This window comes from Macrobrachium nipponense, chromosome 5 (assembly GCF_015104395.2).
Source record: "Macrobrachium nipponense isolate FS-2020 chromosome 5, ASM1510439v2, whole genome shotgun sequence".
In the NCBI taxonomy this organism is placed as follows: Eukaryota; Metazoa; Arthropoda; class Malacostraca; order Decapoda; family Palaemonidae; genus Macrobrachium; species Macrobrachium nipponense.
The window spans coordinates 29,668,958-29,682,627 of NC_061107.1; the positions used below are offsets into that span (position 1 = coordinate 29,668,958).

General features: G+C 38.6%; 2 protein-coding genes across 2 annotated transcripts; both read left to right on the forward strand.

Moving 5' to 3' along the window:
* The first annotated feature begins 690 nt into the window (after positions 1-690).
* Positions 691-5,445, forward strand: LOC135215265 (alpha-L-fucosidase-like). Its single transcript, XM_064249802.1, has 9 exons — positions 691-846; positions 1,256-1,417; positions 1,712-1,960; positions 2,126-2,289; positions 3,142-3,340; positions 3,529-3,669; positions 4,313-4,475; positions 4,748-4,880; positions 5,270-5,445. The coding sequence occupies exons 1-9, from the start codon at positions 816-818 to the stop codon at positions 5,372-5,374; spliced, it is 1,347 nt and encodes a 448-aa protein (XP_064105872.1). The 5' UTR covers positions 691-815; the 3' UTR covers positions 5,375-5,445.
* A 1,029-nt stretch (positions 5,446-6,474) lies between these two features.
* On the forward strand, positions 6,475-12,266 carry LOC135215264 (alpha-L-fucosidase-like). Its single transcript, XM_064249801.1, has 9 exons — positions 6,475-6,606; positions 7,680-7,844; positions 8,055-8,300; positions 8,425-8,588; positions 9,110-9,311; positions 9,777-9,917; positions 10,659-10,821; positions 11,634-11,769; positions 12,097-12,266. Exons 1-9 carry the CDS (start codon positions 6,576-6,578, stop codon positions 12,199-12,201), a joined length of 1,353 nt encoding a protein of 450 aa, XP_064105871.1. The 5' UTR covers positions 6,475-6,575; the 3' UTR covers positions 12,202-12,266.
* The last annotated feature ends 1,404 nt before the right edge of the window (positions 12,267-13,670 follow it).

The window sequence follows — 13,670 nt, forward strand, 5'->3', positions numbered from 1 at the left end:
ACGGTTGACGTGAATCTACTATAGCACTGGTGGAAAGTTACTTTGAAGCCTTTGCAGAAACAACAATAAAGTCACCTCAGCAACATCAGCATAACATTAGCACCAGGAGTCGCGACACTGATAACATTACAGGACGTGACGATATATGAAACTGGCAATCATAGCATTGTGAAGGAAAAGAATAGTGACGGAACCACTATCACCGCCAGTCACTCACTCAATAACTCACAATAAAAGTCAATAATGATTCTAAATGAAAAAACTGCCAAAACAAGGCGGACGCTATCAAAAGTGCAATGGCATCCAATAAGATCCCCGTAGGAAGTTAGTGCCGTCAGTGAACCTCATTCGGTGCGCTGTAGGCATTACTTAAGGTTCTTTGCAGCGTGCCTTCCGCCCCCTTTCGTTCCTTTTACTGTACCTACTTAAATATTATCTTTCTTCCGTCTTACTTTCCACCCACTCCTAACAACTGATTCATAGTGCAACTGCGACGTTATCCTCCTGTTACGCCGTTCAATCGTTTTACTGTCAATTTCAGTTTAAGCGCTGAATGATCTCATAGGTCCCAGTATTTGGTCTTTGGCCTAAATTCTATAATCAATTCAAAGCAGTAAGAGTGATACTGCAACAACAACGGTAACTTCAAAGAAGACAACAACAAAATAAATAAGCAGATATAATCGTCTCCCTGAGAATACGACAATATGTCACTGATAACTAACTCCCAAGCAGTAGCCATCAGCACAAGTAACCCCAACCAGTGTTGTTAAATGTACTTAGCGTAAAGAAGTCATCTCCATGAGGACATCAAGATGAATTGTCTGCGCCATCTTCTTTACTTCGGTTTGTATGCCAGACTTTCAGCTGGAAGCATCAACTGGGAAAATCTGTGTTGAAAATTTGCTAGTATTGTGTGCCAAGTCCAGTTTTGCTTTTTCTGTGATATTTTCCTGATTGTTTGCGTCTATTGATATCCATTGCATATTGTGGCATAATAAGAGTGGGCATGTTCAATGCTCTTGGTTAATATAACCATATCTTTTATGCTTTGTTAGCCCTCGAAACACAGCAAGCGATCACACTTTGTGTACAAACTTTTAGGTTAAAGTTGAATTGTTTAGCTTTAAAAACGACAACGTCCATTGAAGCAAATTTCTAGCATTATCTTTGATATCGCCTTCATGCAGCCCCCTCCCCCACGCAACCGCTCCCCAGTCCCTTCCAACACCAATATTGCTATTGATTCCCTCAGCATTGTTGGCAACAGCCAGGGGCCAGTACACCCCAGACTGGGATTCTTTGGACTCTCGCCCCCTTCCCCAGTGGTACGATGATGCTAAAGTCGGGATCTTCATCCACTGGGGGGTTTTCTCTGTCCCGTCTTATGGGCTGGAGTGGTTCTGGTACCACTGGGGTAAGTGCTGATTTCAAAATTTCACGATCCATTCATTCAGCGAATTTCATAACAATGGTAGGATGATTGCAGTTATATTGTGAGAAAATAATATAAGCTACTTGTTTTAGCAATTTCACGAAACAGTGATTTCTCATTCACTTTTTTGGTAATTAAAGACAATTTTGCATTGTATGAAGCATTTCGTTTAGCATTCTAGACTGTGCTCCTGTTTTCTGAAGTAGAAGTTGTTTGTATTTCTAAGAACGACTTTCTCGCACTCTACTTCTCCCGTGGTAAAACGTACTGACGTAGAAAATGGATTTTCAACTTTCGTCAACTTCATGGAGAGGAACTACCGACCCAACTTCACATACCCAGACTTCGCTGCCCAGTTCACAGCTGAGTTTTACGATCCTCACCAGTGGGCTGAGCTCTTCAAAGCCTCTGGGGCGAAGTACGTCGTGCTGACGAGTAAGCACCACGAGGGGTTTTGTAACTGGCCTTCCAAAAACTCTTGGCCTTGGACCAGCATGCAACTGGGGGCTAAGCGGGATCTAGTTGGTGAGTTATGGGTATTTCACCATCTTCACATTTTATTCCAGTTGTTCACTTTATCATTAATAACTCATGCATTTCAAGAAAATGAAACGTCAAAGTATTGACCATGATTTCAAACCGACTTCCTTTGTTTCTGTTTTTGTTTTATTTTTTTTTATTGTTTTTAAGGTGAACTGGCCCAAGCTGTCAAGGAATACGGACCAGAGTTGCGTTTTGGTCTCTACCACTCTCTGTTTGAGTGGTTCAATCCCCTCTTCCAGGACGATCAAAAGAATAGTTACGAAACTAATGATTTTGTGACCCGGAAAACTATGCCCGAGTTATATGACTTGGTATGTTTCAAGTTTTCATAGAGTTGTTTGCTTGAACACATTATTTTTTCTAAATAATTTTGCTGAAAATGTTTGGTAGAGACAAAGAGAACCATTCAAATTTCAGTAACATGTAAAATGGTACTAAATTTATAAATTCAAGCAGATAAGCCTTTTAAGTGCCATTTGACCTTTTTCCATCTCAGATTAACACGAACGACATCCGTCTCCTTAGTGCAAGAAGCAGGTCTTATGCCTACCTTGACAGTGCCCTTTCTGTCTTTGTATGATAAAATGTGCACGTTTGAACTTATTCATATAGCAATGGATATTTTTTTTTAAATATACCATATCATAGATGTGAACAGATTTCCATCAGGCATATAATTTTTCTTTGTTATATATATATATATATATATATATATATAATATATGTATATATATATGTATATATATGTATATATATACATATATATATATATATATATATATATATATATATATATATATATATATGTGTGTGTGTGTGTGTGTGTGTGTGTGTGGTGTGCGTGCGTGTGTCTTTGATTTTAAATCACGAAAAGGTAAAAATGTTATGAATATACGAACAAATTTATAGCCACGAGGGAAAGAGTGAAACGATGAGATGCTAAGTACTTTCGTCTTATTACCAAGACATGGTCACAGCGTCTCAGTGTTCCGCACTTTCCTTCGTGGCTGTAACTTTGTTTATATATATATATATATATATATATATATATATATATATATATATATATATATATATATATATGTGTGTGTGTGTGTGATGTGTGTGTGTGTGTGTGTGTGTGTGTATGTACGTATGTTCCAGGTATCTTCTGCTATTGACAGGTAACCGCCTACGAACCGGAGATCATCTGGTCAGATGGCGACGCGGGGCCGGACTGGTACTGGAACTCTACCGTCTTCATTTCGTGGCTTTTCAATGAGTCTCCGGTGAAGGACAGCGTTGTTGTCAATGACAGGTGGGGATGGGGATGCCCTGGCAATCATGGGTCGTACTATACTGTTCAAGACAGGTATAATCCAGGTAAGCAAGGAACACTGTATAGGACGGAATTTACACCCTTAGTAAGAAAAAATAAATAGCAGAATTAGTTACCAAAATGTGAAAATATTGAAAAATAATTATAATAATACACGAGAAGAGAATCAATACTGAAAGATGGAGGATGGACGGGAATGGAAACAAATCGGGCGCCATCTCTCCCCTTGCAGGAATTCTTCAGAACCACAAGTGGGAAAACGCCTTCACGCTCGACTATATTTCTTGGGGTTATAGGAGGGAGGCTCGTGTCTTTTCCTACCTGCCAATTGAAGAGGTTCTCTATCAACTAGTGTCGACAGTTAGTTGTGGAGGTATGTAGTTCATCTGGAGATGAACCCTTTCATTGTGCAGTTGTTTTAGACATTTAGTTGCATGATATGATTATACTACTATCGTATAATCCTTACTCTCTTCCATCTTTTGCTTTTCATGAAGTTTGTCGAGTCACTTAAAAATAAAGTGAAGCAAAAAAATATATATTTTATTTCTCTTTTCATTTAATGCGATGGTAACAGCAGGTCATCATTATTGAGAGAGAGAGAGAGAGAGAGAGAGAGAGAGAGAGAGAGAGAGAGAGAGAGAGAGAGAGAGAGAGAGAGAGAGCAATCATTATTTTACTGTAGATAAGAAAATTCATTACTGAAACATTTTTTATTAAAAAAATATGCTTTGACTCTTAAGTAAACGTTCCCATGTGATTTAGTCATTTGTCTTAAAGTTTGTATGTTTTACCTTATGATCACTGTCATTCAGTCAGCAAGATTATCTTATGTAAAATGAGCTGGTAAACTCTGAGCAGGAAACCGTCAATTACGTTCAAATTTTCGCGTATAGCAAATTAATGGCCACTGTAATTTGAATTCCCGCTGCCCAACTATCCAGTCCCTGACTTATCCACTTATTCATTATTTATGCCTCTTTAGATTTGTTCACCTATCCATTTCTCTTTTATAGGGAATATTTTGGTGAACGTTGGACCGACCCATGACGGGATCATTCCCCCAATTATGGAGGAACGTCTAAGGCAACTGGGTGAATGGCTGGCCATCAACGGGGAAGGGGTGTATGGCTCACGCCCCTGGCTTCACCAGAATGACACCTTGACATCCGGTGTTTGGTAAGGCTGTAGAGAGGAGGTCCCTGGCATTTGAAGACGTTTTGATATCCTCAAGATATAGTTCTCATCATATTCAAGCTTTGGAAGCCTCTAGGTTATGCAGCAGTTTGTTTTTTGGTATTTTTAATGTTGAAAATAGGTGGGTTATCCAACTACAGATGTTCCTCAATCAATCACTGAGTAATTCTAGAACATCTAATATCTGAAGTTTATGAATTTAGCAATAATTATTAGACAGACGAATTGATAAGAGAAATTTTGATTTGCCAAAGGTACACATCCAAAAACGATAAAACCTATGCCTTTGTACTGAACTGGCCAGAGGACACCTCAGTGACTCTGGGAGCTGTTGAAGCCACACCTGACACCAAAGTCAACATGCTTGGTTACGTCGGAGAGCTGGAGGTGAAGTTATGCTTTTATTTCTTTAGTGAAGCCATAAAAGTTGTTAATGGAAACTGAAATATCTAGTTTTTGCAGAGTTAATATTTTTACCATTTTCGTCACCGCAGTATTTAAGATAACAGAACGAGATCAGGTTAGTGCCGAAGGTCGTTTGCAAATGACAGGTTTTTAGACTATGGAGAACCGAAGTTGTTGTCATTCGTGTTAATTGCTTTAATGTAGAGCTTTAAACAAAGTAAAGGGGAACATTTTGTAACCAGTACTTGTAGCTGAATTTGCTGTAAACGCAAATATAACAATGATTCTTATCCTCCACATAAGAAAGGCGTTACAAAAGGGAAAAAATTTGCATCATCTCTTCGTTTCTTATTAACGAATTTTCTCCACAGTTCACCATCCAGGATTTGGGCATGGAGGTTATTTTCCCGAAGATGTCGAGGGTGAAAAGCCAGTGGGCCTGGGTGCTTGAGATGACCGCTGTCAATGCCGCTTAATGTACAGATGTGAAAACAATTAAGACACTGAAAGGGCGAGGACAACTAATAAATGTTTCTTCATCCATGTCTTTGACTGTGTCTTTCTGTGTGTCCTTCCATCATCTGGTCTGTTTTGATTTTAATGATGGTAATTAGAAAATGTACAATGTGATTATGTTTGAAAATAAATGACGACAATATTTCAAAATTTTATTGTAGACCAGAAAATCCAACATAAATCATTTTTGGTAAGGATTGGAAATAAAAAAAGAAAATCTTCCTTGATTCCAAAGAGAATCTTCCCATATTACATTGTCATTTATTCAAAAGATTGCTTCTTTTACCTTTCGTAACATATATATCCTTTCGTAGACTTATATCGCCTTTAAAATATAATCTGGATAATAACAGTTGTTAACTGTATAGGTATCACATAAAATAAAACATTCGCCCGTCACTGGAAAGGACTCTTTCCTCAATAACAAGCTTAACATCTTCAGCAAGGCCAGGAGAGACAAGGTCTACCCAAATGGGTGGAGTCGCCTCCCACCTGGGGTAGCTAAGTAAGTGATGACGTATCTTAGAGGTACCTGGTCATTACGGCAATTCACCTACTGACGCAATAAGGATGTAAACAAAGCTCCGCCTACATGAGTTGATTTCGGGGGAATTGAGCAGACCTTCTGTTTCTCTTGGCCTTGATCTTCAGAATGTAACTGGAAAACAATGAGTAATATTCGGGGAAGCTGGTCTTTAAATACAGGTCTCACTGTTTCTGGACTTGAAAGTATAAGCCGATCGTAAATAGAAGCTTTTGGAGATTTAAAGTATAAGGCAACTTGAAAATACTTGTGTCTGAGGAACGTACTTTAGTTCTAAAGTGAATCTTTCGGATAGTGACTAGAATTTTAGGCGGTTGCTTGGGAGCACAGAGCCAGGATAAAATGCTGCAGATTGCAAGGAAAATAAGGTAAGGACTGTCTTGAGTATGAGTGCGCTCTCGGGCGTGCGTACGTGTTTGTGTATGCACCCAGACGTGTGTATGTTTGCAACGGGTCTTAATCAGTAAAAAAAAAAGAAAGAAAGTGACGGGAGATAATAAAAATGTTCCCACAAGACGATGTCCCAGGGTCATGTTCGTGAGAACCTTGCCCAGATGTCACAGTTTATACATTGGCTTCAGTAAATTCACGGACATTACCGACAAGGAGGCCTCACCATGTCTAGGTTCAAGCATCTTATTGTCTGTGGTGAGTAGCATTCAAAATTCCTTTTGGAAAATTAATTAGATTTTACGACTTAGCTCGAGCAATGAGGTACTTGTTGATATAACTTTGACAAAAATATACAAGATATTCTCATTTTCTTCTGTGAAATTCTGTTATATACACATTCACAGATAACATAAGTATACCTTCATACATAGACGCTAAGACTTCGGTGGTGCCTACAAAAGCATATGCCATACGTTTCATCATTAAACTAGCAATATACCAATTCTTAAATTGTTTGAGCCTGCCGTTCTTGAATATTTTTCAATGTCGTTAGAAAAATAGTCATTTTTTATGGATTTTTAACCTGTGATACTTTATCTACTTTTATTCAAACTAAGAGAAATATTTTCTCTAAACCAACAAATTTGTGAGTTAATTTTACTAATATTATGTGAAGTGCTTAATTCACTTCTTAGGACATCTCAGGTGCATTCAAAATATACTCATCGTACAGTGAAATTTTTAAAATATCTTATCTCCTAAGTCACACTTAGTGTGGTCCTGGAAATTCTCATTTATTGTCCTCGACATAGAGACTGCTAAAACTATGATAAAATATTTATTTTCTCGCTATCCTACCGAAGACCCTTTAAGTTAAAGGGTACAGGTACTATCAAGCATAATTAGAGGATTTTTATTAATGCTTTTCGATTTAGGTATGCTCTATTGGACTTTTATTCAGACCAAGTTACTTAGCTGCTGCAAACTTGGACATCAGTGAGGATGATACTTATCTTTTTGCAGTCATTTCCTTGAGCATTCCTTGTATTATTCACGCGTGGATCCTAATGCGATTCTGCAGTTCTCTAAATACTTTAAAGGAAACTTCAGGAGGAATCCCTGAAATGTGCCAGCAGTCTTAGAAGATTTCGCGTCGAAGTTTTTGTTTTCTTATACAGAGAGCCACTGACTTATCTTTCTGATGCGAATTGTCATATGATGAAAAGTGGAAAGTGAGAGCACCCTTACATTTCATACAGGGAGATGTTACTATTATAGGATAAGGGTTATAGGTACAGTATTCTCCAGCCCTTCACTATTCCCCTCAGCTTTCTTCGCCCTCGCTGGCTGCCAGTACACCCCCGACTGGGATTCCTTGGATTCTCGCCCACTTCCCCAGTGGTATGATGATGCCAAAGTTGGAATTTTCGTTCACTGGGGCGTCTTCTCCGTCCCATCTTTTGATACCGAGTGGTTCTGGCACAGTTGGGAAGGTAATGAATGTTTTCAAACCTAAATATGATACCATATACCTATAGCAGTTTGTTTGCTAGATACTGTGGACATCTTTCATTGGTCATTGCATAAATGTTAAAATTTCTCAAGTAACGTCTGGCACATACATCGTGTTAAAACCAAGATAGTCGAAGGTCTACAAAAATATCAAGCCTACAAGTTCTAATATTGCGATTTCATCTCTTCAGAGGGATACCCTCTAGTTGTGGATTTCATGGAGAAGAACTACCGTCCCAACTTCACCTATCCAGATTTTGCTCCGCAGTTTACGGCCGAATTCTTTAACGCACACCAGTGGGCTGGGCTCTTCAAAGCCTCTGGGGCAAAGTATGTCGTCCTCACGAGCAAACACCATGAAGGGTTCTGCAACTGGCCTTCTAAGAACTCTTGGCCATGGACCAGCATGGAGTTCGGACCTAAAAGAGACTTAGTGGGTAAGCTACCTTATTTCCTTCATTTTCTTCCTATTTATCTATCCATTTAGAAAACGGTGAATGTTAATATGGAAGACAGTGAGTCGCTTAGTCACAACTTGAACAAAACTCTTTTCTCTTCAAGGTGAATTAGCTGAAGCTATAAGAGGGATTGGTCCTTCTCTCCATTTTGGGCTCTACCATTCACTCTACGAATGGTTCAATCCGCTTTACCTTGACGATCAAGCTAATTCATTCGAAACTAACGATTTTGTGACCAGGAAAACTTTGCCAGAGCTGTTCGATTTGGTAAGTGTATGTTCAGAAATATCTCATAATAGCTAATCTCATTTTAGTCGGAAGATTAAGTTTTTGATGATGGCACATTTTACCTGTTGAACTAGATTAGCAGGGTGAAATTTAAATTGAAGTTTTGGGGAAAGGTTGCTTCAGTTAATCTTTTCAATAACAGATTTTTCACACAAAAGAGGAGGAAATGATGGGTAAATAACTTTAAACCTCTTTTCTTTTCATAGAAATTTGTTTCTTGGAAGTAATTTAAACTTCTTTTCATTATCATATTTCGGAGCCTTAGTATTCAAGATAAGTATTTGTATTTCATAAAAACAATCAAGCTAAAGCTCTTGATTACCTGAGTTACTTTTCAAAAGGGGTCTTCATCTGAATTTAGTAATCAACATTGAATTATAGTTTATCTGCTGTGAAAATCTAATGAAAACTCTCCAGTCTGATATAGCTGTGCCCTTTCCATAAAGAATGCTAAAAGGAGTGAGATGAAATGCAACTTCTAAGTAACTATTCGCCCTCAGGTATCCACCTACAAGCCAGAAATCATCTGGTCTGATGGCGACTGGGAGGCGCCTGACTGGTACTGGAATTCAACAGTTTTCCTAGCATGGCTGTTTAATGAGTCCCCTGTCAAAGACACAGTAGTTGTTAATGACAGATGGGGTATTGGGTGCGTAGGAGAGCACGGATCGTACTATACTGTCCAAGATCGCTTCAATCCAGGTAAGAGTTCCCATAAACGACCTTGACTTACTTTGAAACTTCTCAGCGGTAACAGGTAACTTCCATCGTCTATGGTATTTCTGTTAGCAGTACAGATATTACATAGAGATTAGGCAGCTTCATGTTCTTCCCTTTAACATTAATTCTTTCCTGGGAATCTTACTAGAGCAGATTTTATTCTTATTACTTAAACTTCTATTGATACTTTGCATTGCACAGAATTTGATTTTATGATTGATTTTAGACTCAGAATTCAAAAAGTCGGCACTAGTCGATGTACGTATATTCGTGCGTCTTAGTAATCTATATGTCAAATAAATTCGGTTTGCTTGAAAGGATATAAAGTTAGAATTTGAAGAAAAAACGAACTGATCGCTTTTATATTCAGTATGATAGAGATGTAGTTATAAAACCAAAGCTTTATAAGAATGAATCCTTAATCTTGTTGTTCTTCGTTATCCCCAGGAGTTCTCCAGGACCACAAATGGGAGAACTGCTTCACTCTAGACGAACAATCGTGGGGCTACAGACGGAATGCGCGGCTCCTTTCTTACCTCACCATAGAAGACGTGCTTTTCCAGCTGGCTACGACAATCAGCTGCGGTGGTATGTAAGATGTATCACTGTTCTTCAAATCAGCAAAGTTAGCAACCCTGGTCTGATCAGTGGCTGGATGGTGAATGCTCCGAAATGCCAGACGCCATCGGTACACACACACACACACACACACACACACACACACACACACACATATATATATATATATATATATATATAGATATATATATTTATATATATCTAATATAATATATATATATGTGTGTGTGTGTGTGTGTGTGTGTGTGTGTGTGTGTGTGTGTGTAACGAGGCTAATCTCTGATGACCTAAATTTTATCTCTAATTTTCTTTTCCTTTTTCCCTTGTCAGCTGTTGTGAACAAATTGTATCCACACCTTAATTCTTGCAGATATTGACATCTTTACTGGAGCTGATATATGCCAATGACAATAATTTAGCGCATTCGCGTAAGGGGTGATAGAAGCCGATTTCGTGTTTTTCAATAATTTATCATTTTAAATCATCAATCTGTAGATGACTTACATTTGCACCTCCAGGGAAAGTATAAACATATCCTTTTCATGTCTCATGGTCAAGTGTTTGAAAATAACCCCCTATCGCTTTTTTAACGATCAGTCTTGTATCAGATGTGGATAACGTTTATTTCTCATCTTAATGTTTCAGCAAAATTTTCGTACAGAAGAAAGGCACAACATATGAAAAAAACAGAATAGCCTACATGCATTTCTTACCCATTGACCGTATCCATTACCGAGTGTTGTTTCACAGGCAATGTCCTAATAAACGTCGGTCCCACCCACGATGGGCGTATCCCTCCCATCATGGAAGAACGCCTGAGGCAGATGGGCGATTGGCTGGACGTCAACGGACAGGCTGTGTATGGGTCTAGGCCCTGGGCTTACCAGAACGATACTCTCACACCTGGTGTATGGTAAGGCGGGTGTTCTTCTTCATCAAATTAGATTGCGATAATAGAAAGATAAAAATTTCGTTAAGAAATGACCAAATCTTCCTACAAGGCTTTCGTTGCGACACTTGACAGGAATATAAACTACTTCATGAACTGATAAGCAGGTTTACACGTTCTCAGATAATGGACCTAATATTACAATGTTAGATAGGCTTTCTAATAGACACACACACGCACATATATATAATATAAATATACATATTGTTATACATAGATATATAAATATGTACGTGTGTGTAACATGTACTCACATACTGTGCATATTATTATATCAATATTTATATATGTATGCGCACATATATACACACAGTAGTAGATGTTGTTGTTATTATTGTTTTTGTTGTGGCACAGTTGTTGCTGTTGCTGAAATAATAATTAACTAAGCAAATGTTTTGCTACTAATAATGATTTATTAAACAATGTTCTATTATTGAATCCATGGGGGTGGGGGGGGGGGGCAATTTAAATCCGCCACTGCCTGCACCTGATATTCATAGCAAGTTGGTTGTTTTTTTGTCTCTCTCTTCAAAAATTTTGTTGTGTCAGTGCATCATACTTAAAACAATTTCCAAAAGAGCAAATTTCGATTTTTTGTTAATGCATAACGCCGAGATTATTTTTTTGAGATGTTATACTTTTGTGGTTCTCTCATCCAAACTTTGAAATCATTTTAAACAGGTTTCAGTTTCAGTCCTGGGATATTTGCTGATGACATGTGGACAAGAACGCAAAATTCGTCAACGTGTTGATAACGGCGTTTTTATCCTCTGCAGGTATACTACATCCAATAACAACAATGTCTACGCCATCGTGTTAAGTTGGCCGGAGGATGATCTCTTACCCTTAGGTTCGGTTGTGTCAACACCTGAGACTAAGGTTAACATGCTCGGTTACCAAGGGGAACTGACGGTAATGTTTACCTCCTACAGTACAAATTTAACTACATTTAAACCAGTGATACTCCTGTAATAGATGAATAACCTACTGGGCTTGCGGAAGCCTTCAGGCCTTGCAAATACGTTATATTGCATTTCATGCATCGATCTATGATGAGTAAAATAAGCATTTCTATTGATAATATAATTAATCTGTTTTTTCACTGAAGAAGAATGTGAAGTATCTCTTAAAAAGGAATCTGAAGTTATAAGTTGAGTGAATTACAAAAAAAGCAGTTACTAATTAGTCTTGTATACTCAATATATAATACAATTTTGTGTTATACCTTTATGTTTCCAGTTTGCTGCCGGAAGCCCTGGAATCGAGGTAACCTTCCCTAACATGGCTAAGGTGAAAAGTAAGTGGGCTTGGGTACTGGAACTAATTGCGGTCAGTCCAGCTTAGCCGTTGTTTCCAAGATCCTGCTCAAAGAAGCATTGGCTGTAAAACAAAATAAAGGAATAACGATGGCCAGTTCTTTCTGTTAGGTGAAACCTCTTTTGTAATTCTGTGACATAGTCTTCTCTCAAGATTACCTAATTACAGAGTAAAGTTGCTTCCGTAAGGCTCAGGGCTGGAGAGGTGAGGTCGACTGATTAAGTTGGTGAAAGCTCGCTTATCCGAGTGAATATGCATGTATACATGCATATAATTGTGGATTTTCTTCACTTATTGTATAGGCCGATGATCTGAGAAATAACTCCGAGAGAAGAAGGACAAGATATGGTTTTATAGACCTACATATTATCATCACTGGCACCCTAACTGAAGCGCAGATCAGTCAACAATGCAATATGTAATTCACATTAGATAAATAGTGAAGGTTTCTTGTTGGACTTTACTATTCCCAAAGCATGAATATTGTGAAAGAAACTCTTCTGAATGTCTTGCACAACGCCTATTCGTCGTGTTCACTGCATTCATACGATATTGCACAATTCCTATTGTCGAATACAAACCCGTAACAAATAACACTAAGTTGATAAGCGTTCGAACACATACATATAAATTCACTGACATAAAACTCCCTTTACATATCATCGCCACTACAGTGAGAAATATGCATTGCTGCTTCAGGCCATTAAGTAGCCTACCAAAGTGAGACAGGAATAATACTACTTACGCAAAATAAACGATGCGCTAAAGAGACATACAAACAAGTAGCAATCCGCAATGTACTTGACACTCAAAGTAAAAACATCTGCAATACATAAGCAACCGTACCCTAAGTTTCCAGGCTAAAAAGAACAGAAAACAAACAGCTTTGTCCGTGATGATAAAACCAACGCCCCATAGTCTACATTTTGAGGATGAATTACATGAGAACACCATCTAAAATGGATGGGTGTTCTGCATCAAGAATTGGAGCTATTGGCTTACACAGATTCGATGTACTATAGTATTTAGATTCACATCAAGCGTGCAGCGCCTCAGTGGCGTGGTTGGTACGGTGTTGACGTCCTACCTCGGTGGTCGCCGGTTCGATTCTCGGCCATTCCATTGAGGTGTGAGAGATGTGTATTTCTGGTGATAGAAGTTCACTCTCGACGTGGTTCGGAAGTCACGTAAAGCCGTTGGTCCCGTTGCTGAATAACCACTGGTTCCATGCAACGTAAAAGCACCATACAAACAAACAAACAAACAAACATCAAGCGTGCATCTGATGTCTAGGCCAGTCCCTTACGACGCTCCTGATTGGCTGTTGATAAGCCAATCACAGGGCTGGGAACTCTCAGTCTCTCTCGAGAGTTCACATAGGCAGGATGTATGTTCCATCTCTCCTTAGGGATACAGCTTTCAAAAGTATCCCTCAGGAAAGATGGAACATACATCCTGCCTATGTGAACTCTCTCGAGAGACTGAAGGTTCCCAGC